The following is a 25589-nucleotide window of genomic DNA, read 5'->3' on the forward strand; positions in this document are numbered from 1 at the left end:
ACAGCTTTAGTGTAACCGTGGGGCTTCATTACAGTCTGTTGAGCGAACAAGATGGATGTTCTGCTAAATGGAGCTCACTGCCATGCACTCCTCCCAGATGTACCTCAGGATTGAGGAGTGAGACTCACATGTCATGTCTAGAGATGAGCGAACCTGGAGCATGCTCAAGTCCATCCGAACCCGAACTTTCGCATTTGATTAGCGGTGGCTGCTGAAGTTGGATAAAGCCCTAAGGCTATGTGGAAAACAAGGATATAGTCATTGGCTGTATCCATGTTTTCCAGACAACCTTAGAGCTTTTTCCAAGTTCAGCAGCCCCAGCTAATCAAATACCGAATGTTCGGGTTCAGATCGACTCGAAACCGAACCCGTTTCGCTCATCTCTAGTCATGTCTGATGCAAATGACAGTAACACTTTAAATTAATAAGATTTAAGAATTTCATCCACATCCTGAGGAAAAAATCCATACAAAATCTGTGCATACATTAACCTGTGGTGCAGATTTTAGATCAACAGCACCACTTTTACCATAATGGGGTCCACCAAGTTTCCATCATGGTGTCTGTTGTTTCACCAAAAAAAACAATGCAGCAAGGTGCCCTTTACTAATTTTTAACTGTCAATAGTGCTGATTGGTTGGTTCCCTTTAGCGTGGGGGGGGGGAGAGAAGAATCCTGGATAAGTAAAAAGACAGTTTGAAGGAATCATGCTCGAACAGTTGCTCCTTCTAGAGTCAAACATCCTTCCTTTTGTTGGTACTTTCCGGTGAATACTGAAACATGAGGAAAACATCAGCGAGTATTCTCTTGAGGGCACTACCAGCATTAGGGGTATGTGGGGGCTGTTGCTGGATGGCAGACCTATTCCCTAGAAAAAATGCAGTTTGCAGAACAGAGATTCCTGCAAACTGTGTTTTGTTAAAGGGAACCTGTCACCCCGCGCAGCCCCCCTGAACCCACCCCACCCCTGGACAGGTCCCCGCCTACACACACGTTCCTGCATGTCCTCCTCCTGGTGCGAGTCCTGCTGCGGAGATCTGGCCGTCGGCTCATCTGCGTGCTCAATATGCAAATGAGCTGAGATGAGTCCATTGGCCATAGGAAATCACTGCTCCAGTAATTTCCTATGGCTAGCAGGCTCATCTCTACTCATTTGCATATTGAGCGCATAGATGAGCTGACAGCTCATCTTTTATATTGTGTATAAATACACTAAAACATAAATATAATAAGGAAATAATAAAAATGTGCTAAAAAAGGTGCAGATAATGCATTTCGGGACATAGTGTCCCTTCATCAGATCAGCTGAAGGGACGCCAATCAATGCGCCTTGGATTTTTATGTGAAGCAGCGCCGCAATACAAGATCATACCTTCTTTTTCCTTCATATTTCTTTAATGTCTGGCACAGTAAGTTTGGAGGAGGGAAGACATACAGATTCAGCAGGTCTGACTTTGGAAATGATAGGGGATCTATCCTCCAGGCTTTTGTAGATCATACTATGGCCACAAATTTTGGGGACTTCTCAGAGGCAAATAGATCTATTTTTTCCCCTGCAAAATGTCTGATCATTAAAGGAAATCTGTCAGCACCAAGGCCCTACCTAAGATGCTGACAGTGTGCTATATCTGGCAGTCCCCTAGTGAGCATGGTTCCTTTTGGTAATTTGTCCGTGCAGTGGATTATGTACAATCTCAGGTCTCATATTGTAATGAAGTGTCAAACAGGAGTTGTTTGCTCCAAACTCTGGCACACCTCACCAATCCTTCCTCCTCCCTCTTTTTCATGAATAATCAATGCTGCCAGGCCTCCTGCTCGTTCAACTGTCAGCCAGTGTCTCTGATGTCTCTGCAGATCAGTCCTCTGTAGGCAGGTTATGTCTGAAAGAAACACTCAGATGTAGTTGAATCTCTGACCCATAATGTGCTTGAGCTGTGGTCTAGAGGTAACTCTTCTGTCTAGAGACCTACCAGCAGGTCGTTCTTTGTTTCAAATCCCAGCTGAAATCGAGTGGATGGACGCCATTTAATGGCAAATAATTGATGTTGTTTTGAAAAAATTGCCATCATTTGCCATTAAATGGCAGCCATCCACTCAATTTCAACATTGTGTAAACATAGCATTTCTGTGTTTTCAATCTACTCCAGGGTTTGGTTGCAAAATACTGAGCAAAAATACTGTGTGTGAACATAACCTTAAAAATTATACAATAATGAGAAAAAAAATAAAGACCTATATTTCATTTCTATCAGAGGATTTGAACCAAAGGATGAATTGCTGGCAGGTCTCTAGACAGCTCCAACACATTTGGCTCAGAAATTCAACTGTATCTGAGTGTTTCTTTCAAACATAAACTGCCTACAGAGGACTGATCTGCAATCAGAGACACTGGCTGAGCTAAGCAAGAAGCAGGCCGGGAAGTATTGATTATTCATGAAGAGGAGGGAGGAGTGGTGGGGTGTGCCAGAGTGTGGCACAAATAACTCCTCTATGACACTTCATTACAGTAGGATAGTGCATAATCCGCTGCACAGACATATAACCAAAAGGCACCCTGCTCACTAGGGGACTGCCAGCTACAGCACACTGTCAGCACCTTAGGTAGGGCTGGTGCTGAAAAATTCCCTGAGTGATGCTGTTGTCAGAGTTAGTTTTTGCCCGGACAGGGCTTCCGCTATTTTTGTTTGTGTTACCCAGGACATACTGAGCTCTCAGGTCTGTCCTGCTGTCCAGAGCCAAAGCCCAAAATTCTAATGCTTCCAGGCATAAATTCCTTGACTTTCTGCCTCCCATTTTGTTCACTATGCAGTAAAAGTTTTGCTGTCCATATAAATCAGTACAGACTGTTTGTGGGAAAGTCACTGACACTTGACAAACTTACCTTGCTACCTGAAGTTTTAAAATATTTATGTGAAAGACTTTTTTTCTTTTCACCATGTACCTTAAAGATTCTGATCAAACTGCTTAAAAACGTATCCTTTTTTTAAGGTACAAAAAATGGAGTCAACCTCATTTTTGTATCTGTTGCTAGGGGAGTTCAGAGCGGGGCCGCGGTCCCAGGTGCCGCTTGTAGCCTGGGACTGTGGCTATTAGTGGGCACGGTCCGATCGCTGTGCCTGCTAATTAAGTATTCAGATGCAGCTGTCAAAGTTGACAGCTGCATCTGAGCAATTACTGCAGCCCTTCCCTGGTGTCTAGTGGGGTGGATCGCTCCCCCGCGAGAGGAGATCGCAAAGGGGCGATCCCTGCTTCTTACCTGGGTCTGCTCTGTAATGGCGCTGATCCCGGCTTGGCACTCTATTTCTTTCGGCTGCATCAGCCGAAAGCAATACAATGCCTATCTCATCGAACTATGCAGTATAACTATACTGCATAGATCTTAATGAGAGATCAGTATACTTATACTAAAAGTCCCCCTGGGGTTAGGGTTGTTCCCCCTTGGGGACTTCTAGTATAAGTGTAGGAAAAAAAGTGTTATTATTAATAAAAAAAAAACCTCTCCCCTAATAAAAGTTTGAATCACCCCCATGTTATAAAAAAATAAAATTAAATAAACATGTTTTATATCGCCGCGTGCGTAATCTCCCAAAATATTAATTTATCACATTCCTGATCTTGCACTGTAAACGGCGTAAGCGCAAATTGCAAAATTGCGCATTTTTGGTCCCATCAAATCCAGAAAAATTGTAATAAAATGTGATCAAAAAGTCGCATATGCACAATCAAGGTACCGATAGAAAGTACAAATCATGGCGCAAAAAATGACTACTCACACAGCCCCATAGACCAAAGGATAAAAGCGCTATAAGCATGGGTATAGAGCGATTTTAAGGACCATATATTTGTTAACAATGGTTTGAATTTTTTAAAAGCCATCAAATACAATAAAAGTAATGCAAGTTACATATCGTTGTAATGTTAATGACTTGAGAAACATATATACCAAGACAGTTTTACCCCAGTTTCTATTTTTTTCTGCTTTTGCAGTGTACTTTATGTAAAAATTCAGCCCGTCATTGCAAAGTACAATTAGTGGCGCAAAAAATAAGGGCTTATGTGGGTTTCTAGGTGAAAAAATGCAAGTGCTATGGCCTTTTAAGCACAAGAAGGGAAAAACAAAAATGTAAAAAATTTAATTGGCCCGGTCCTCTAAGGGTTAAAAAAAAAAAAGGATCCGTTTTGATCCTTCTTTTTTTTTTATTTTAAAATAATGAAAGACAATGGGAAAACGGATCGAAATGGATGCACACAAATGAATACATTTTTTAAAAAAACGGATGAAGAAGACGGATTGCAGAAACGCAGCGTGAATCCAGCCTTATTAGGGTGTGTCCTGTCTGACAACTTTAATTTGTTCATCTGAAGGTCACGGTGCTGACCTCTCTCTGGCAAGGCGGCAGATATTGCAACAGTGTTGCACTCCCAATCCACTTGAAAATGAGGGAAACTTTAGGTGAAGCAAATGCTTCATAAAGGGGGTTGTGTGCACTAGTGCCCAAAGAGATAGGAGGTGTTTCTTTATTCATTGTGGTAAATATGGTGTTTGGTGCAACTGTAGTCTTCCTCAAACAAAGACTCTTTACCCTAGACGCAGACGCCGCAGAGGAACATACGTCCTAATCCAGTCATGTCCAAACTTTTTTCGAAGAGTGCCAAATTTGATGAAGTGAACATGTGCGAGGGCCGACCATTTTACATGCTACATGCTATATGCTTTATAACACAGGCAGATAATAGCAAGCTGGATACCTGGGGGGCCGTAAAAGTTCGGAACGTGGGCCGCAAATGGCCCTCCGGCCGGACTTTGGACATGCCTGTCCTAATCCATACGGACTGCAGCCAAACGGTCAGTGCTGTCAGAACCCATCAGCTGGTGCTGGGTAGCTGCCTCCCGAAGAACAAAACAGCTTCTTTCTTGCAAAAACAGCACCACCCTTGTCCTCAGTTGTGTGTGGTATTACAATTTAGCTCCATTCACTTCAATGGAACTGAGCTGCAAAGCAAAGTAGTCATGTATTTCTAACCATTTTCACTAGATAGTGACAGTCTCTTGACATGATACAAACTGAACTAAATGACAGCCTGCACTGCACGCTAGGGATTTGCTAAATCAATTCTTCTACTGTGTGTTTAATCATCATTTTACTTTTTGCAGCATGATTTAAAGACATAGCTGAAAACATTTATTTTATTGTCTTGTAGAATGGATGAGAATTACAATTTGCTCCCACATGGAGTGAATTTTCAGGATGCAATATTTGCAGATACTCAGGACAACTGGAGACTCTTTTCTGGTCTCTTCCAGTACTCCAACTGTTCTCAAGGACAGCAAGTAATGTATGAATTGGAAAACCAAGAAGACAGTAGGGTAAGATTTAAAATTATACTTTATATCATGTCTCATATTCTTTAGGAATATTATAATATTATTAGGAATATTATTAGAATTATTTTACTATCTATATTTGAATAAAAATCCGGAAATCTTCTAAGTATTCATTTTGACCACTAAGCCTAAAACTAAGCTAATATGTTCTGTTTTGTCTGTGATGATAATGAGGCAACTACTGGAAAGTGATGTCTATAGCATTGCAGTGAATGGTAACACAACCTCGCATCCCCTTCCCTGTGAAATGCCCTGTGTAGAGGTCAAAGAACCTCTGTGACACCTTTTCCATTCATGTCGATGGGACAGGTCCTGTCTATGGCCATGGAGCTTGCTGTAAAGCATCTAGGGAGAAAGCATAATCCCATAATAAGTTTCCAAAAAAATAAATAAAATAATCAGAAAGTAATACACAATTAGAAAAGAAAACCTGTTTTGGTATCTGGCTTTAATTAGTTAAAAAAGAACAATGTATTTCCTTTAGGTTACAAACACACTTGCCGGATCTGCAGCGAGTCTCCTTGCTGCGTTTTTGCAGGGAGACTCGCTGCAGATCCCGGCCCTATACTTTCAATAGCAGAGAAACTCGCAGCAGGGATGTACATCCCTGCTGCGATTTTGTCTGCAGCCCGCCCCATTAACCCCCTGGCTGCCAGACATTATACATTACCCAGTCCCCGTTCCTGCTTGCTTCGGGGCTCCCGGTGTCTTCAAGGAACGTGCCGGGAGCTGCCGAAGCAAGCAGGAGCCGGGATCAGGTAATGTATATCCTGCCCGCCCCCCTGCAGCCCCGATCGCCCCCAGCCCCCGGCCGCATGATCGCCCCCAGCCCCGCAGCCCCCGGCCGCACGATCGCCCGCAGCCCCGCAGTCCCCGGCCGCATGATCGCCTGCAGCCCTGCAGCCCCCGGCCGCATGATCGCCCGCAGCCCCGCAGCCCCCGGCTGCACGATCGCCCGCTGGGGGCGATCGTGCGGCCGGGGGCTGAGATGCTGGGGGCGATCGTGCGGTCGGGGGCTGCAGGGCTGGGGGCGATCCTGCGGCCGAGGGCTGCGGGCGATCGTGCGGCTGGGGGCCATCATGCGGCCGGGGGCTGCGGGGTTGGGGGCAATCATGCAGTCGGGGGCTGCAGGGCTGGGGGCGATCGTGCGGCCGGGGGCGATATACATTACCTGATCCCGGCTCCTGCTTGCTTCAGCGGCTCCCGGCACGTTCCGCCTGGCCAATCAGTGCGCTGCCCCGCCGCAAGCAGGAACGGGGACCCGGTAATGTATAATGTCCGGCGGCCGGGGGGTTAATGGGGCGGGCTGCAGACTGCTATTGAAAGTATAGGGCCGGGATCTGCAGCGAGTCTCGCTGCAAAAACGCAGCAAGGAGACTCGCTGCAGATCCGGCAAGTGTGTTTGTAACCTTAAGCAGAGAGGGGAAAGAGCAGAAGTTCTTAGGCATTCTAACAATATCATATAAACCAATTAAAAAATGTACTGGTGTGTACAAAACAATGTAACCCACTTTCCTGAAGAGGAAGTTCATGGCCTGTAACTTGAATCGACCTACCAAGAGCTAGCTAAGCTAAGTGTTACTTACCCTAATGTTAAACAGCACTCTAATTCACCAGTCTGTGCCCCACATGTCTGGAGCATGATATACACAACTGTCAGGTCCTGTCCATAGTTGTCATTGCTATTTATAGGTTCATGTGGTTCAGGAAAGAAAAATAATTTCTCTGGGAATTAACAAGGAGTGATCAGCAACTTATAGTTTTAATGTTTTCTTGTCTAAGGAATTCTATCAGATAAAGCCAATCCCTGAACCTTACTAACCTCCTTATTGTCAGGCAACTTCCTAGACCATCTGTTGAACTTTTTTTTCTTTGCCCTCCAGTTTAAACTGTCATCAACCTTGAAATATTAGACCGTAAAAATGTCTCTGGTAGGGGGTTGGCCTGTGGGAGTGCTGGTAATTGTGTGTTTATATTCATTATTTCACTTATTTTTCATTTCCCTGTCAACAACCTCCTTCCTTGTGATCAGTCATTTGTTATGTTTTTTTGTCTTTACATATTACAAATCATACTATATTCATTTAGCCTTGGAAAGCTGATGAAGCATTTTGTGTATATTTTTGCATCTAACCCCTTTAAGACTATACCGCTTTGGCATTGAGAACCAGAACTGTTTTTCTTTTTCTTTTGCATACATTAATCATATTTAATAATTATAAAACCTAACACTTTGTTAAGGTTATATCTGTTATATATCATTTATACAACCGGTCAATGTGATTCTAGCCAATTTATAAATCATTAAATTTACCAAAAATTACTTCTAACCCTATAAAAAAGCATTAAAGTTTGGCCACTAGATATATCTCTCCCTTGTAATTTGCTGTCCCCTGCCTGCTGTCAGGAGAAATCTATCTCTGTAAATAGATTAGGGTAGATTACAGGAAGGGAGGGTGGGGGCTTAATATTTGCAATATGCAGGAAAGGTGAGAGAGAATCTAAGGAAGCCTGGACTGTGTACCTGCACAATGAACCAGATTCTTTGTTCAAGGTGATTTACACAGTTCCTCAAAGGTAAATCGAGGCTTCCCTCTCTTCTCTCACCTCCCATAAAATTAATGGCAGCTTCCCTTGTGCAAATACCAGCTTACCTACTGCTGTGTGCAGGGCCGTATTTACCACTAGGCACCCGTGGTGCGGTGCCTAGGGCAGCACCTTGCAGGAGGGCAGCACCAGGGAGCAGGGGGAAGGAGACAACCTTTTTTGTTTTTTATTTTTTTAGTCTCCCACTTCCCATTTAGACTTGCCAGTAAATCTGGTGTCTTTTTAAGGGGGTGAGGGGGTATGGTGGAATTGTTCAGGTCTGGAGTTACAACCTACCAATCTACCAATCCTGTGGTGAGAATTCAGTCAGACAATATGCAGACGGCTCTAATTATTGATTCAATGTTGAAATTTATTTATTTTTCAAGCAGTTAAAAACCATGAAAATTGTGACTTAGACAATGTTTCTACATGTAGAGAAATGCATGAGGCCAAAACAGCACTCCCCCACGCTCCCCAAGATGGGGCACCTTCAAGTTTAGTGCCTAGGGCAGCAGCAGTTGTTAATACGGCCCTGACCGTATGTCCACAATGCAGCCGCGTAATCTCCTCCTCCTCCTCCCTTTAGCTTCTCAGCAGGAGCAACAGTAGCAGCTCTATGCTAAGTCTATAATTTCTCTATACTGTGTTGCAGCTGTTTCTTTCTATAAGCCCACATAGCACCTTGAAACCCAGTGGATGAGTAGCTAATTCTCCCCCCACATGTTATTTTCTACTGATTGACTAGAGATGTAAGGGAAAGACATTTATGTTCCTGAACTACTGGCAAAAAAGCTCAGCTTTGGTTCTGCCCCTGAAATGTAGAAATTAATGATTTTACACACATATATTTAAAAAAGTTGTTAACAAAATAACTTTTTTTCTTTCCTTTTTTTTTACAGTTTCAGTTACTTTTAGTTACAAAAAAAACTTTTTTGTGTATATATTTCATTCAGTTTCACTTTTTAACTATAAATCAACTGGGATATCTCTATATACAATACATTAGTCTGTGTACTAATATTAGACAGACTATCATAAGAGCATACCTTAGTATGTTCTACCACTAGGAAATATTGTCTGACAACCCTGAGCTGGTATATTAGGTATGGGTTCTCAGTATTTTCCTTTGAATGCTATAACGAGCATTGATCATAGCATTTTAGAGGTTAAACAGCAGGGAGCAAAGGTTCCTACATAATGATGATCAGCAGAATAACTATGCTCATCTTATTCAGGGCCAGTTTGTGTGTTTTGGGGGAGTGGGGAGCAACTGCCTATGGCCCCATTCCCTAAGGCACCAGGCTTCAGGCCTTGTGTTCTGGACCCAGTAACTGTGTGCATACAGCTGAAATTCTGTACAAGAAATAGTATTTCTTTATGCTATTCCTATATCACCCAACCTAGAAAGACTCGTTATGTTTTTGGCCCAACACTTTTTAAATTTCTTGAGGGTACCACACTTTAATTATGGATTTGCTTCTATGCTATGGGGCAGATTATTTCATCAAAAATTCCACTTCCTAGAGATTGGAGATTTTTGAAATTTTGCTATCTCTGTCTCTTTCACTTTTTTTTTTTTTAAGAAAAAAAGCATTTTTGTTAGTCAGCAGAGAAAGTGCAATAATGTCTATTCCTAGAAACCAGCTGCTTCTGACCAGGTACTGTACTTCCTAGCTCCCCATTGAGTCATTGTTTGTAGTAGGTTTGCTTCTGGTGGTTTACGGAAAGATTACTTTAGGGAACTGTAAAAGATGCAAATTTTACAAGCTGTGTGAGAACCTCTTCCACGTTATTGTCATCCTCTAAAACACTTAAAATGTTTATTAGGCCTTTTATAGTCAAGATTAAAACAATAACTTGTCCAGACAACCTACACATGCCTTGAATGATGCTTATAGGAAGTTGTAATACATGAATCAGGGAAGATGTACTTTTTGCTGTAGTCACTGGGATTACATCATTTTTGGATTATTTTGACAGCTGAAATGAAACCCTACAATATTACAATTCCATTTTGAATGAAGTACCTATAGAATGAGCATAGGTTGCCGGAACACAAGGTCCCATATGTTCCTTAGTATACACCTATACTTTGTTACATTTAGATTTACTGAATACTTAGCACTGATATTACAGTTCCATTGCAGAAATTGTGAATTCAGCCTTATGGAAAAGGTTTTCCTCCTTGCTTTGGTTGCCAAATGGTTTTCTTGTAAGATAACCTGTGATTTTGGGGATGATTTAAAGTGACTCTGTACCCACAATCTGCCCCCCCCCCCAATTCACTTGTACCTTCAGATAGCTGCTTTTAATCCAAGATGTGTCCTGCGGTCCGTTTGGCAGGTGATGCAGTTATTGTGCTAAAAATTTACTTTTAAACTAGCAGCCCCATGCCCCACGGGGGTGGCCTGGATTATGTATGCATTAGGCTGTCACAACCTCTCTGTCCCCCCTCCCCGCCCTCCTCATCATTAGAAATGCTCCAGGCAGATTGCTTCCTATTCCCCACCTGTGTCAGCACGGTACATGGGCTAGATTGTTAAGGACCTGTGCAGTGTTCTGTATGGAGAGAATGTTCCAGTTGCATTACTAATGATGAAGAGGGTGAGTAGGAGGGACGGAGGGGTGGTGCAAAGTTAGGGCACAGATACTCTCATAGGGCACGGGGTTTTAAGTTTAAAAGTTGTTTTTATGGACAATAACTGCATCACCTGCCAAATGAACCACAAATGATCCTTTTCCTGTAATCTGTGCCAGAGCAGCGCAGGTCATTCCCTACAGGCTGCGTGCAATGAAATTACATAATTGTGCACGGTGCACAGAAGACGTGCGCTGCCCTGGTGTATTTAGAATTTTTCTTATCCAATGTTAACAAGCAGTCATTAAAATTAACTTACCCAATTACCAATAAAACCACATTTTAAATTAGATTGTGGGAGTACCAAACCAAAAAGAACTCCATTACCACCCTCTTTAACCCTTCCCTATTTATAGCACTTCTAAGAGTATTTGCACACCACAGAATATGAGCAGAACTTTGAAGTTCTGACTGTCCGGTAGAGTCAGTGATATTCTCAAACAAAATCCGCTGTCTGCCCAAAGAATTTACATGTTTGAGAATATCATTGAGTCTATGGGACATGCAGAACTTTAAGCGGTATCCACGCGCCGCAGTGTGCACATACCCTAAGGGACAACTCTGGTTCGAGCAGGGCTTGCACATACCTCTAAAGCTCAGGTTCACCCTTTCACCTTACTATCTTCTTACTCAACCGGTTACTTGGGTGTTTTTTTGGCCGCTTTACATCTGTGTCTGAAGAAAGCCTTAAAAAGCTGATCTGAACAGTTGTGGAATTTTCTGCATCTGCCACGTAAATATATGCAGGGGTTTTGTAGCTTTTATGTACCATGTTAGGATATTTGCTGGAAGTCAACATGTAGTAAATCAATTAAGCACATTGTAGGACATAATGGTTGAACATGACTTGTTGCTAAACACTGTTTACACATCACTAAGTGACTTCTGTTTTATTGCTGTGTACTTTTTCATTGTATTCTTTTAACTTGCAATAGGCATATTGTGGTTCCTTGTTTCATGGTCTGTTTGATGGTATTCCTGGCTGTTCACAGGGCAGTAAAAACCCACAGCTTTTTACTGCCTCTAGCTCCCTGTACAGTTGCCATCACTAATGCCATGGTAATTATATGTCTACTCATAGTTGGGTAGGAGGCCTAAACACACAAGTTCTGACAACTGGGATATTTCCCACACCATACATTTACATGACTTAAAAGATAAACTATTTAGATACTGTACCTGAATAGCAAGTAGAATGCTGGATTATAGAGCCAAAGGGAAAGTACTACTGTTTTTTATTTTTTTTTGCTATATCCACTGTGGTTAACAATGCCTTCCGCCAATAGATTAGTAACCACAAATTTTATGAATTTATAGCTGTTACATTAAATCTGAACATACATTTCTCACATGGGGTTTTACCAGTTTTTTTCTGTTCACTAGCATAAGTGATATCTAAGAGGTTGGTTTCTAAAGGGAAACTCAATTTGCCTGATTGTACTTTAGTCAGGCCCATAGTCACTAAGCACCTGATGGCAGGTACATAAAAAAAAAAGAAGCTTTTTTTATGTAGGTGCTGCCACCATGCTGTGACCCTGTAGCAGGGTTAACTTGATCACAATGACGCATTTATCTCGACACTCTAATTGACTTAGCATTGCTCCCTGACACAATTGTTGAGTGAGGGATCATGTTAACCCTGGCTACATCTGTATGTCATGAATGTGTTTTGAGATGCGATCTTTTAATTTTCGAATTGTGCATCAGACATAAATGACATTACATGTTGTGCATACTATGCAGTAAACAACTCCTTTGCTATTACAATTAATGAATGATTGTATGGAATATGATGTTTGTTGTTTGGAATCACTAATGCTGGGTTTACACGGAGCAATAATTCGCCCAATCGATCATTTAACGATTTTGAAACAACGATTTGGTTTTTATAACGATCAGCGTTTAGACGAATAAATCGTTAGAAAAATCGTAAGAAAATTCATAAGAAAAATCGTTAATGCAATCGTTTTTGAGATCGCTTAAGCCCATCTTTTACATAGGGTGAATCTTTGAAAGACTTTACACGAAACGATCTGCGAATTTTTAGCGAACGATGAACGTCGATTTGAGAACATGTTAAAAGATCAAAATAAAAGATTTATCGCTCATCGCTTGATCGTTTGCTGTGTTTACACGGAACGATTATCGCTCAAATGCGATCGTTATTGTGAAAATTCAAACGATAATCGTTCCGTGTAAACGCAGCATAAAGGTTTGAGCTTTGTGTGTGAACTGGCACATATTACATCTAGCTCCATTGCAAGGAAAAAAATCCTTTCTGTGTTAACCAAGTGGTGTTGGATTTGTTTTGTTTCAGTACAGTAGGTGAAACTATATTACCAATTGAAACACCTTTTTTGCCACAATTCTGCAATTGTCCTGCAGAACTGTGCGCAAAAACTGGTCTTGGTACAAAATGAGTAAATATTTTTGGATTATGTGTTTAACCCCTTAACGACATCGGGCGTAAACTTACGCCCTCGCGCCCTGGTACTTGGCGCATCAGGGCGTAAATTTACGCCCGATGTTTCCCCGATCGCTGCGTGTTCACACACAGCGGTCGGGGAAGATGGCCTGCTATAAATCATAGCAGGCCATCTTAGCTTCACGGCACGGGGGGTGGTTAACACCCCCCGTGCTTACGATCGCCGCTATAGGCTGATCAATTCAGATCAGCCAATAGCGGCGATCGGAACCTTTCCGGGTCATCGGTGACCCGATGACCCGGAAAAAAATGGCGGTCGGTGCTGTCCGAGGACGGCACCGACCGCCATTACTGTAAAAAGTAATGGTGATCGCCGTGCCACCGGCCCGATCGCCGTGAACGGCCGGCCGGTACCGGCCGGCCATTCACGGCGATCGGGCCGGTGGCACGGCGATCAGAGTCCCACAATATAGTAAATACCTGCCCTGGACCCCTCAGCTAGGCAGCCGAGGGGTCCAGAGCAGGTATTTGTACATTACTCACCTGTCCCGGGCTCCTGATCGGCGTCTTCCGGGTTCGCGGCATCCTCGTCTTCGTTCGGGTCTTCGGCTTCTTCCGTGACGTCACGTTCGGCTTCTCTCGGCTATTTTCGGCTCCAGCGTCGGCTCTTTCCGTATTTTGCGCTCTGCTGCCCTCTAGCGGCTGATATGTGTAATACACTTATCAGCAGCTACAGGGATGTTCAGAATTTTTTTTTTTTCAAATTTTTTTTTTTCTATTTTCCGCACCCTATCGCCGCTGAGTGTTGATCAGCATCGCACGAAAGTGCGCTGCTAATCAGCAACTCCTCCTTTTTGGCGTAGGGTGTTTTTTTTCTATATTCTACTGCCACGGTCTGCTTATAAGTGCCGCACATAACTGCGGCATTTATCAGCAACTCCTTTGTTGGCGTAGGTTTTTTTTTTATACTTACTGTAAAAAAACACGTAAAAAACACTACATTACACCACACTACATTGAATAAAGTTTGACACTACACCACTACATACCCCATATACTAATCCCCGTATAAAGATGGCCCCCAGGGTGTTTTCGGCGTCAGAGGGATACGTTATTATTACCTCCGACACCGAAACAGCCAGTGAGGATGAATGGGGGGTCCTTCGTTCCTCCATTCATCCTCATCATCCTCATCCTCCAGTGACGTGTCTGGGGGTAGTGTAGCGTACGCTGCCCCCCAGACACATCTTTTCCGCCAGTACCGTCCCAATAAGAGATGACGGTATGGAGTGAAATTCTACAAACTCTGTGAGCGTACCTTAGGGTACACTTACAGATTTCGGGTACGTGCACACTGCGGAATGGCGAAGGATAACCCTTCGTGCATTCCACAGCTGGCACCCGCCGGCGGACTGATGCAGGCATGTGTCTCCACCCGTGTCATAGAATCCATTCTATGCACGGGCGGATTCCATCGTCCATCCAAAGAATGAACACGTTGGACGGAGAGCGGAATCCGCCCGTGCATAGAATGGAGTCTATGACACGTGTGGAGACGCGCGCCTGCATCAGTCCGCCGGTGGGTGCCAGCTGTGGAATGCACGAAGGGTTATCTGTCGCGATTCCGCAGTGTGCACGTACCCTTAGAGTGTATGTAGGAAGGGACACCCGAATCCAGCCCCCAGATGCCCCCTCCCCCATCCTCGGAGTTAGTGGGAAGATCGTCCGGGAACTGATCTTCCCACTGCTGGATAAAGGTCACCATCTGTACGGGGATAACTTTTATACCAGCGCCCCCTCCTCTGGTCTCTCGCTGCCCTGTAGCTTGCGGCACGATCCGAACATATCAGAAGTAGTAATAGCGCCCTAATATTTAGCAGCCATGGAGCGGACCCAGCGCTTCTGGATATGAAGGACCCCGTATCGCACCAGGGCAACATTTTCCAGGTGACGTCCCCCACACTGGAGAAAGGGAGACCCCAGAAGAAGTGCAGAGTGTGGTGTAACAGGGGGATCAGGAAGGACAACATTTTCCAGTGTGACACCTGTCCTGATCCCCCCGGCCTCTGCATACTGGATCGCTCCAAGGCGCACCACACGTCACTGGGGTTCTACATTATCTAAATTCTGTCCCTTATTCCTATTTCAGGGGTCACGTTGGTCCGGGGAGTATTCTGATCGCCATTATGGAGTCGGGAAGGAATTTTTCCCCTGTGATGAGGCTACTGTCGTCTGCCTTACGAGGGTTTTTTTTTGCCTTCCTCTGGATCAACACAGGTTGAATTTGATGGACACTTGTCATTTTCAACCTTATAAACTAATAATTGGCCTAATACCCCCAAATAAATTAGAATTGTCCCTTTTCCCCAGCTAAATAGGTATGGCCGCCATTCCCATTAGAGGATGCCATGATGCAATTACAAAGCCTCTGTGCGGCCAGGACAGTAGAAACCCCCCACAAGTGACCCCATTCTGGAAACTACACCCCATAAGGAATCTAAGAAGGGGGGCAGCGGGGATATGGCCCCCTGGTGACGGCCACATTTGGGACGTGAAAATGAAAAAAATTGTATTTTTTATTTTCTCGGCACATGTTCTACGTAAGTGCCCGTCACCAGTGGGGTCCATATGCTCACTGCACCCCTTGTTGGATTCCTTATGGGGTGTAGTTTCCAGAATGGGGTCACTTGTCGGGGGTTTCTACTGTCCTGGCAGCACAGGAGCTTTGTAATTGCGACATGGCCTCCATCCTCCATTCCAGCCTCTAAATGGCGCTCTGTCCCTTTGGTGACTTGCCCTGTGCCCATATGGCACATTATGTCCACATGTGGGGTATTTTCGTACTGAGGGGAAATTACCCTACACGTTTTGTGTTCATTTTCTTTTTTAACCCCTTGTGGAAATGGAAAAAAATCAAGGCTAGACCAACATTTAGTGTAATTTTTGTAAAATTTTTACTCTAAATCATTAATCTTGTCATGTTTTTTCATTTTCACAAGGGGTTAAAAGATAAAAAAAACATTTAATGTGTAGAGCAATTTCCCCTGAGTTTGGAAATACCCCACATGTGGACATAAAGCGCCATGCGGGTGCAGGGTAAGCCTCCGAAGGGAAGAAGCGCCCTTTGGTTTTTGAAGGCTGGATTTGGATGGAATGGATTTCGAGGGGCCATGTTGCATTCAAAAGGCCCCTGTGTTGCCAATACAGTTGAAACCCCCCACAAGTGACCCCATTATGGAAACTGCACCCCTCAAGGAATGTAACAAGGGGTGTAGTGAGCATATGGACCCCACGGGTGACGGACACAAATGTGGAACAATGTGGCGTGAAAATGAAGTATTACATTTTTTACACTATAATGTTGGTTTAGCCTTGAATATATCATTTTCACAAGGGGTTAAAAGAGGAGAAAAAAAACTAAATGTGTAGCGCAATTTCCCCCGAGTCCGTAAATACCCCACATGTGGACATAAAGCGCCATGCGGGTGCAGGGCAAGCCTCCGAAGGGAACGAGCACCATTTCGTTTTTGAAGGCTGGATTTGGATGGAATGGATTTTGAGGGGCCATGTTGCATTCAAAAGGCCTCTGTGTTGCCAAGACAGTTGAAACCCCCCACAAGTGACCCCATTATGGAAACTACACCCCTCAGGGAATGTAACAAGGGGTGTAGTGAGCATATTGACCCCACTGGTGACGGGCACAAATGTGGAACAATGTGGCGTGAAAATGAAATATTACATTTTTTACACTATAATGTTGGTTTAGCCTTGAATTTATCATTTTCACAAGGGGTTAAAAGAGAAAAAAACACACAATATGTGTAGAGCAATTTCCCCCGAGTCCGTAAATACCCCACATGTGGACATAAAGCGCCATGTGGGTGCAGAGCAAGCCTCCGAAGGGAAGGAGCGCCATTTGGATTTTGGAGGTTGGATTTGGCTAGAATGGATGATGAACGCCATGTCACATTTACAGAGCCCTCCTGCTGCCAAAACACTGGAAACCCCCCACAAGTGACCCCATTCTGGAAACTGCACCCCTCAAGGAATCTAACAAGGGGTGCAGTGAGGATATGGACCCCTTGATGACGGGCACATTTGTGCCATGAAAGTGAAAAAATGAAATTTTTCCCTTTCACGTCACATTGTTCCACATTTGTGCCCGTCACCAGTGGGGTCCATATGCTCACTGCACCCCTTATTAGATTCCTTGAGGGGTGTAGTTTCCAGAATGGAATCACTTGTGGGGGGTTTCCAGTGTTTTGGCAGCACGAGGGCTCTGTAAATGCGACATGGCCCTTGAAATCCTTTTCAGTGAAATTCAGCTTCCAAAAGCCAATTGGCGCTCCTTCCCTTTGGAGGCTCGTCCTGCGCCCCCTTGGCACTCTATCGCCACATGTGGGGTATTTCTGTACTCGGGAGAAACTGCGCTACACATTTTTTGTCTTTTTTTGCCTCTTATCCCTTTAAGAAAATGAAAAATTGAAGGCTAGAACAACGTTTTAGTGTAAAAAATAAATTTTTCTTTTTTCACGCCATATTGTTCGGAAAATCTGTGAAGCACCTGTGGGGTCCAGATGCTCACCGCACCCCTTGTTACATTCCTTGAGGGGTGTAGTTTTCTAAATGGTGTCCCTTTAGGGGTGTTTTTTAGGTTTTGACACCCCAGAGCCTCTGCCAACCTGAAGTGGTACAGTCAAAAATGACCAAATATAACGGAGGCGTTGAAATTCACTAGGCGCTCCCTTATATCTGAGGCTTGTGGTTGCGTCAAATAGCGCAATAGGGCCACATATGGGGTATTTCTATAAACTGCAGAAACGGGGCAATAATTATTGGGGTGCATTTCTCTGGTAATAGGTTTATAATTATGAAAAATATTGGATTACAATAAAATCTCTGCACAGAAAATTAAAATTTTCAAATTCCTTACACACTTGGCTTTTATTTCTGTGACTCCCCTAAAGGGTTTAAACACTTTCTGGATATGCTTTTGCAGAGTTTGGGGGGTGCAGTTTCTGAAATGGGGTGCTTTGTGGGGCTTTCTAACATACAGGCCCCTCAAATACACTTTAAACCTGAACAGGTCCCTAAAAATATCTGATTTTGAAATTTTACTGAAAATTTGGAAATTTGCTGCTAATGTTTTAAGCTTCCTATCGTCTAAAAAAAATGAAAGATAGTTTAATAAATGCCGCCAACATAAAGTAGACATGTTGCTAATGCTATTTAATATATAATTTATGTGGTATAACCACTTTCTGTATACGCAAAGAAGTTTCAAAGTTGGAAAAATGCATTTTTTCACATTTTTTCACCTTATTTGGGTTTTTTTCATAAAGATTTGTTATGAGTATCGACTCCAATTTACCAGAAATGTAAAGTACAATATGTCACGAGAAAACAATCTCAGAATCAGCCGGATAGGTAAAAGCATCCCGAAGTTATTAATGACTAAAGTGACACTGGTCATATTCATAAAATTTGTCTCTGTCATTAAGGCCATTTCAGGCTCTGTCCTTAAGGGGTTAATGGCTGGGAATTGTTTACTATAAGCTGTGGAGAAAACAAGATCTTTTTAATCTCAAAAATTCTCCCACTGATACCACTTTTATTGTGTGGGAAGGGTAGCAACTCTCAGCTTGCAATATGCCATTGCCAGCAGTTGCCTTCCTAAATTGCCAAGTTACCACCCTTTGTTCAGTGGAGTCCCCCCTCAGACACAGATCCGAAAAATTTAATTTATCAAAAAACAAATCACTCGTGAAACGTAAATTTAAATGCTTAGAATTGAGAAAAGAGACGAAGTCTAGTACCGCCGCCACATCACGACCCCATATAGACAAGAGATCATCGATGTAACGGCCGTACCAGACCACGTCTCCAAAAAAAGTATTTTGTACATTAAACAAAAAAAGATCTTCCCACCATGACATATAAAGATTAGCGAGCTATGGTGAGAAACGGGAGCGAGAAACGTTTCCTTTTATCCATGTTGCAATGCCTGATCACCCACAGGTGAGGTCCTCTGCACTCCTATTCCGAAAAAGAGAATAGCCAGCTATATTGCAGCAAGTAAAGCATATACGGAGTAGCAGCGGAAAACCTTTTGCTTTTATACACTACCGTTCAAAAGTTTGGGGTCACATTGAAATGTCCTTATTTTTGAAGGAAAAGCACTGTACTTTTCAATGAAGATAACTTTAAACTAGTCCTAACTTTGAACAAATACACTCTATAAATTACTAATGTGGTAAATGACTATTCTAGCTGCAAATGTCTGGTTTTTAGTGCAATATCTACATAGGTGTATAGGGACCCATTTCCAGCAACTATCACTCCAGTGTTCTAATGGTACAATGTGTTTGCTCATTGGCTCAGAAGGCTAATTGATGATTAGAAAACCCTTGTGCAATCATGTTCACACATCTGAAAACAGTCTAGCTTGTTACAGAAGCTACAAAACTGACCTTTCTTTGAGCAGATTGTTACTGGAGCATCACATTTGTGGGGTCAATTAAACGCTCAAAATGGCCAGAAAAAGAGAACTTTCATCTGAAACTCGACAGTCTATTCTTGTTCTTAGAAATGAAGGCTATTCCATGCGAGAAATTGCTAAGAAATTGAAGATTTCCTACAACGGTGTGTACTACTCCCTTCAGAGGACAGCACAAACAGGCTCTAACCAGAGTAGAAAAAGAAGTGGGAGGCCGCGTTGCACAACTAAGCAAGAAGATAAGCACATTAGAGTCTCTAGTTTCAGAAACAGATGCCTCACAGGTCCCCAACTGGCATCCTCATTAAATAGTAAACGCAAAACACCAGTGTCAACATCTACATTGAAGAGGTGGCTGCGGGATTTTCGGCTTCAGGGCAGAGTGGCAAAGAAAAAGCCATATCTGAGACTGGCCAATAAAAGAAAAAGATTAAAATGGACAAAAGAACACAGACATTGGACAGAGGAAGACTGGAAAAAAGTGTTCCCAAGGCTGCTATAAAAGAGATCATTTGGCTTCTATCTGCCCAGTTGTAGGCTTATTCAGCCCAGGAGAAAATGGAGTAAAAGTAAGGCAGCTCACTGAACATCCGCTGGGAAGCCTGGATGGTGCACGGGACAGCTGTATGGCACACAGCAAATGCAAAGACGAAGAAAGAAGATCCGGCTCCAGATATCCAGTCCCATAAAAGCAAACTTTTATTTGAAGATGAAACAGATACTCCTAGTCCAAAGGATCGACATGTTTCGGGCTACATGCCCTTAAACTTAAACAGCCCAGGAGAGGCCACTGCTAGTGTGAAAATGCTAGAGTAGGGTCCATGTCTCGAGGACGCCTTAACGTTGGCGACATGGTACACTCTGTTTGATCAAAAAGATCCTCACTTTTCTAAAAATTTTCTATATTTTAATTTTTAATATCTACGGAGTAGGTGTTTACCGTGTGTACGCTGGGTGGAGTATATAAGGTGGGCCTTTACACCTGTGGGTTGCTGTTGCACCTTTAGTTTTTTGTCTGTACTTAAGCCACAAGCAGCGTGCAACCTGCAGTCATAGATCTGCTGCCAAAATTTCCCTTTTTTCTATTGGACAGAGGAAGACTGGAAAAAGTGTTGTGGATGGATGAATCCAAGTTTGAGGTGTTTGGATCACAAAGAAGAACGTTTGTGAGACGCAGAACAAATGAAAAGATACTGGAAGAATGCCTGAAGCCATCTGTTAAGCATGGTGGAGGTAATGTGATGGTCTGGGGTTGCTTTGGTGCTGGTAAGGTGGGAGATTTGTACAGGGTAAAAGGGATTCTGAATAAGGAAGGCTATCACTCAATTTTGCAACGCCATGCCATACCCAGTGGACAGCGCTTGATTGGAGCCAATTTCATCCTACAACAGGACAATGACCCTAAACACACCTCCAAATTGTGCAAGAACTATTTACAGCAGAAGCAGGCATCTGGTATTCTATCATAGGTAATGGAGTGGCCAGCGCAGTCACGAGATCTGAACCCCATTGAGCTGTTGTGGGAGCAGCTTGACCGTATGGTACGCCAGAAGTGCCCATCCAACCAATCCAATTTGTGGGAGCTGCTTCTAGAAGCGTGGGGTGCAATTTCTCCAGTTTACCTCAACAGATTAATAGCTAGAATGCCAAAGGTGCGCAATACTGTAATTGCTGCAAAAGGAGGATTCTTTGACAAAAGCAAAGTTTGATGTAAAAACAATGTTATTTCAAATAAAAATCATTATTTCTAACCTTGTCAATGTCTTGAATCTATTTTCTATTCATTTCACAACGTATGGTGGTGAAGAAGTGTGACTTTTCATGGAAAACACAAAATTGTTTGGGTGACCCCAAACTTTTGAACTGTAGTATATATATTATGGTTTGTGTGTAATGCAATATTCTTTACCTGTCCCCCATGGGCAACATCCCCTTATGAACTGAAGCTGTGCAGATGTAGCTCTCCTCTGCTGGCCTTACTCATATGTTTCATTTAGATATTCCAGATATTGCAAAACATCTTGGCTCATTTTGCAACCAATTTTAAGCAGTTCTGTTTTTTTATGTTCCTGTTTCTCCTAGGTGTAGGTTTCTCCTACAGAATTGATGTTACATCAATTTTAAAGTCCTGGCAGATAATTTCTCTACTGATAGGACTAATGTGACTTATATTGCTGGAGAAGCACTAGGGAATTGAATGATTCAGTGATTTGCAATTTTCAGGAATTCCTGATTAACTCCCAGAGAATTTCTGAAGAACCCAAACAGGCCTCCAATACAGTTTTATGAATGCTCTATTTGTGCCCAGAGCTGAATAGGAATACCTTCACACATTATTGTGCAATAGTCTTGTTTTATGTTGCTACACCAGCCTGTGTTTATCCTTCATTTCACCCTGAGACCAAAACAGTGTCCCAGGAAGTTAGGGAGAATTTGGTCAGGTGTCTCCCCGCAGGAGCTGGCTTCTTCATGACAAAAAACGTTGGAATTTTGCACCCCTGTATGGATCACTATGGACTAATGACATAAGATAAATATCCTTTGCCATTGATTTGCAAATCTTTTTGTTTTTCAATATAGGGTGAAAATGACTTTCAATTAGCGGCATCTCAGGTGGCTTACCATTGCATTCACATTGCTAAGGGTGAGGGATGGAATATAGGATTAAAATGTCCAAGAAAGACACATAAGGAACTTTGTGATACCCTTGAAGCTCAGCATATGGGACCTCATATACAGTATGTGTGTGTGTGTGATGGGGGTGGGGATTTGTTCTCATGTTCTCTTTTCATTTTAACTCCTTTCAGAAGGGCACAGCAAAAGTCAGAAAATCTTTCCTGAGGTTTGCCAATAGCTGCCAGCAGCTACACCTACCCCCAAAACGAGTATGCACTTTTTACTAGAGTTTGGGGCTGTCAAACTAGAGTTTGGGGCTGTGCAAATGCACAATGAGAATGGCCCTGTATTTCTCACCATGCATGTGCCGCAGCAATGAACAATATACGATGCATTAGTGTGCTGTGCTGCTTTGACCACAGTGCTGGCGTGGGAGGACATAATCAAACCCATGCCAGGAATATCCCTAAGATGAAGAAGGGCAGGCGAGAAGAGCAGTGGGGTGTAGCAGGCCTGGGGCCATCGGACCCGCCTCTTCTGACACTGTTAGTGCAGCAATAAAAGTAACGTTTTACAAAAAATAAAGACAGAGACTAGATGTATAGAGTTATATTGGCATTTAGTAAGGCCTACACAACAGTTCTGTCGGGGGTGACAGAATCCCTTTAAGATTATCTTACAGTTATTTGATGTATATGTGACCTTTCATTTATCAACTTCAAATAGTGAAAGTAACATTTTTCAGTTGTATTACTGATAAAAATTCTAGAATACCCTCCTTTCCATCACAACTGATTTATTACAGCTGTCTCCACTGTTCACCTCTAAAAGCATTTACATACATATATTTGCATATCATAGAAGAAACAATTTCTTATCCAGGGTATACTAGAATAAGGCTTGGTCTTCACAACAACTTCAAGTGTCTTGTGATTTGCGGGGAAACAATTGCATACAACCTTCATTATGGTGCTATTACATGTAGTGTTTTTGTAAAGAACGTTAAAAAAAATGCATAAAAATGCATCTAAACTACTCATTGACTAATTTTCAAGTAATATTTTGTTTAATGACAATTACTCAAAGAATGCAGAACACATGCATTTTAAGGCTGGGTTCACACTACGTATATTTCAGTCAGTATTGTGGTCTTCATATTGCAACCAAAACCAGGAGTGGATTAAAAACACAGAAAGGATCTGTTCACACAATGGTAAAATTGAGTGGATGGCCGCCATATAACAGTAAATAACGGCCATTATTTCAATATAACAGCCGTTGTTTTAAAATAACAGCAAATATTTGCCATTAAATGGCGGCCATCCACTCAATTTCAACATTGTGTGAACAGATCCTTTCTGTGTTTTCAATCCACTCCTGGTTTTGGTTGCAATATGAGGACCACAATACTGACTGAAATATACGTAGTGTGAACCTAGCCTTATAAAAAAAACAGACATGTCACAAGTTTTGATCAGTCAGGATCTCAGTGTTGAGACCGCATTGATCTTGAGATATAGTCGGGAGAAACATGCTTCCCTTCCCAGCTTGGCATTTATTCTGACTCTACTCTATTCTGAGTCTACCGAGTCTTACCACCTACCATAGGAGTCAAGTGCACTGCCGATTTGGAGATCAGTGGGGATCCTATGGTGGGTTTGCGCAAAGATTTATCTGACAGATTTTTGAAGTCAAAGCCAGGGTTTGAAATGAAAAGAAATCTCAGTCTTTCCTTTATGACATGTTCTCTGTTAATAGTCTGTTCCTGGCTTTTTTTTTTCATAACGATCAGCGTTTAGACGGTACGATATATCGTACGAAAAATTTTTTTGAAAACGTTTTGCGATCGCGCGCCCCAAGACAACACAGTCAACCGCAACCCCCTGTGCCGCCCCGATCGCCACCCCCGCCGCCCCGATCGCCACGCTGCCGCTGCTCTCATCGCCACCCCCACCGCCCCGATCGCCGCCGCCGCCCCGATCGCCACCCCATATTGCGAATATCAAAAGTTATGGTTGAGTGGAATACCCCTTTAATGATGATGCTGAGAGCTTCAAATTCCGTTCTGTAGCACATCGTCTTATGCTGCGTTTACACGAAACGATAATTGGCCCGGTCGTACGATAATCGTTACGTGTAAACACACCTTTAGCAAGAACCGTAAGTGCGGAAAGTGTGAATGCCCCATAAACAGCAATTGCTTGACCTGCTGTCTATATGAGGCTGAGACCAAACTTAGAAACCCTGGTAATCAAGAGGTTGGACTGCGACAATTCAGTGGTTTGTGATGTCTCTTACTGACATGCCATAAGACATTATTTTGGGAAAATTTCAGTAATTAAGTGAGCATGCCACACTTATGGCTGAGCTGTTTAGGGCTGGTTTCACATGAACATAATATGGACCATGCCATTAAAGCAGATTTATGGCATTATAACTACAGAATATGCATTGCTCATTAATTGTGTTGATTAGAAGCATCTGCCTTCTGCTTTGAAAGTGTATAGGAGGAAATGGATTGCTGACAGCACAGTTTTCCTAACGCTTTAATGTCTGTAGTGTTCTGTCACACGCTGGAATGTTTCCCAAGAGATTTAGAAAGAATGGCTAAAAAAAGACGCTCTGCAGATGCCAAGTGTTCTTATCTAGAATGTTTAAATAATTACATCAATCTGATGCATCCGAGATCCTCACAATCAGGAATTACTGGCTCAGCATCGATCCTTATGCTACGTTTACACGGAACGATTATCATGCGAATTTGCACGATAACGATAATCGTACATGTAAATGCAGCGAACGATCAAGCGACGAGCGAGAAATTGTTCATTTTGATCTTTGAACATGTTCTCAAATCATCATTGGTCGGTCGCAAAAAATTTGCAGATCATTTCGTGTAAACACTGTAGTTCACCGATTTAACCTATGTGATAGGTAAGATAGGCTTAAGCGATTGCAAAACGATCGCAAAAGATTTTTCCGTACGATATATCGTTCCGTCTAAATGCTGATCGTTATAAAAAAATTGTTACTTCAAAATCGTTGAATTATCGCTCCGTGTAAACGCAGCATTAGTCATGGGTGTAACTATCTATGGCAGTCACAGAAGCTGCCATGGGGCACAAAATTGAGGGGTCCACTCAGGTGCAAGCACTTAGTACATTTTTGTAGTAAATTACAGGGTGGTTGATATCTAGCATTACAAGTTCTGAGATATATGGCACTATTATTTCTTCCTATTGCTGTTTTAGTATGCAGCCTTAAGGTGGTGGTGACTCATTTTCATTTTGCTATGGGGACTAAGAATTCTGTCTATATTTGTAGCAACCCTTTACCCACAATCTGCCCCCTCAAGCCGCTTGTAACGTTGCATTGCTGCTTTTAATCCAAGATCTGTCCTGGGGTCCGTTCAGCAGGTGATGCAGTTATTGCCCTAAAA

At 42.8% G+C, this 25589-nt stretch overlaps 1 protein-coding gene across 2 annotated transcripts in view; it reads left to right on the forward strand.

Moving 5' to 3' along the window:
- CCDC3 (coiled-coil domain containing 3) overlaps positions 1 to 25589 on the forward strand; it is an 81377-nt gene that overhangs the window by 35220 nt on the left and 20568 nt on the right. For both annotated transcript variants that reach the window (XM_069956190.1, XM_069956189.1), the window contains exon 2: positions 5203 to 5368. In XM_069956190.1, the coding sequence (XP_069812291.1) occupies positions 5204 to 5368 (165 nt within the window). In that variant the 5' untranslated portion in view covers position 5203. The remainder of the gene's footprint in view (positions 1 to 5202; positions 5369 to 25589) is intronic.

This window comes from Dendropsophus ebraccatus, chromosome 1 (assembly GCF_027789765.1).
Source record: "Dendropsophus ebraccatus isolate aDenEbr1 chromosome 1, aDenEbr1.pat, whole genome shotgun sequence".
Taxonomy (NCBI): Eukaryota; Metazoa; Chordata; class Amphibia; order Anura; family Hylidae; genus Dendropsophus; species Dendropsophus ebraccatus.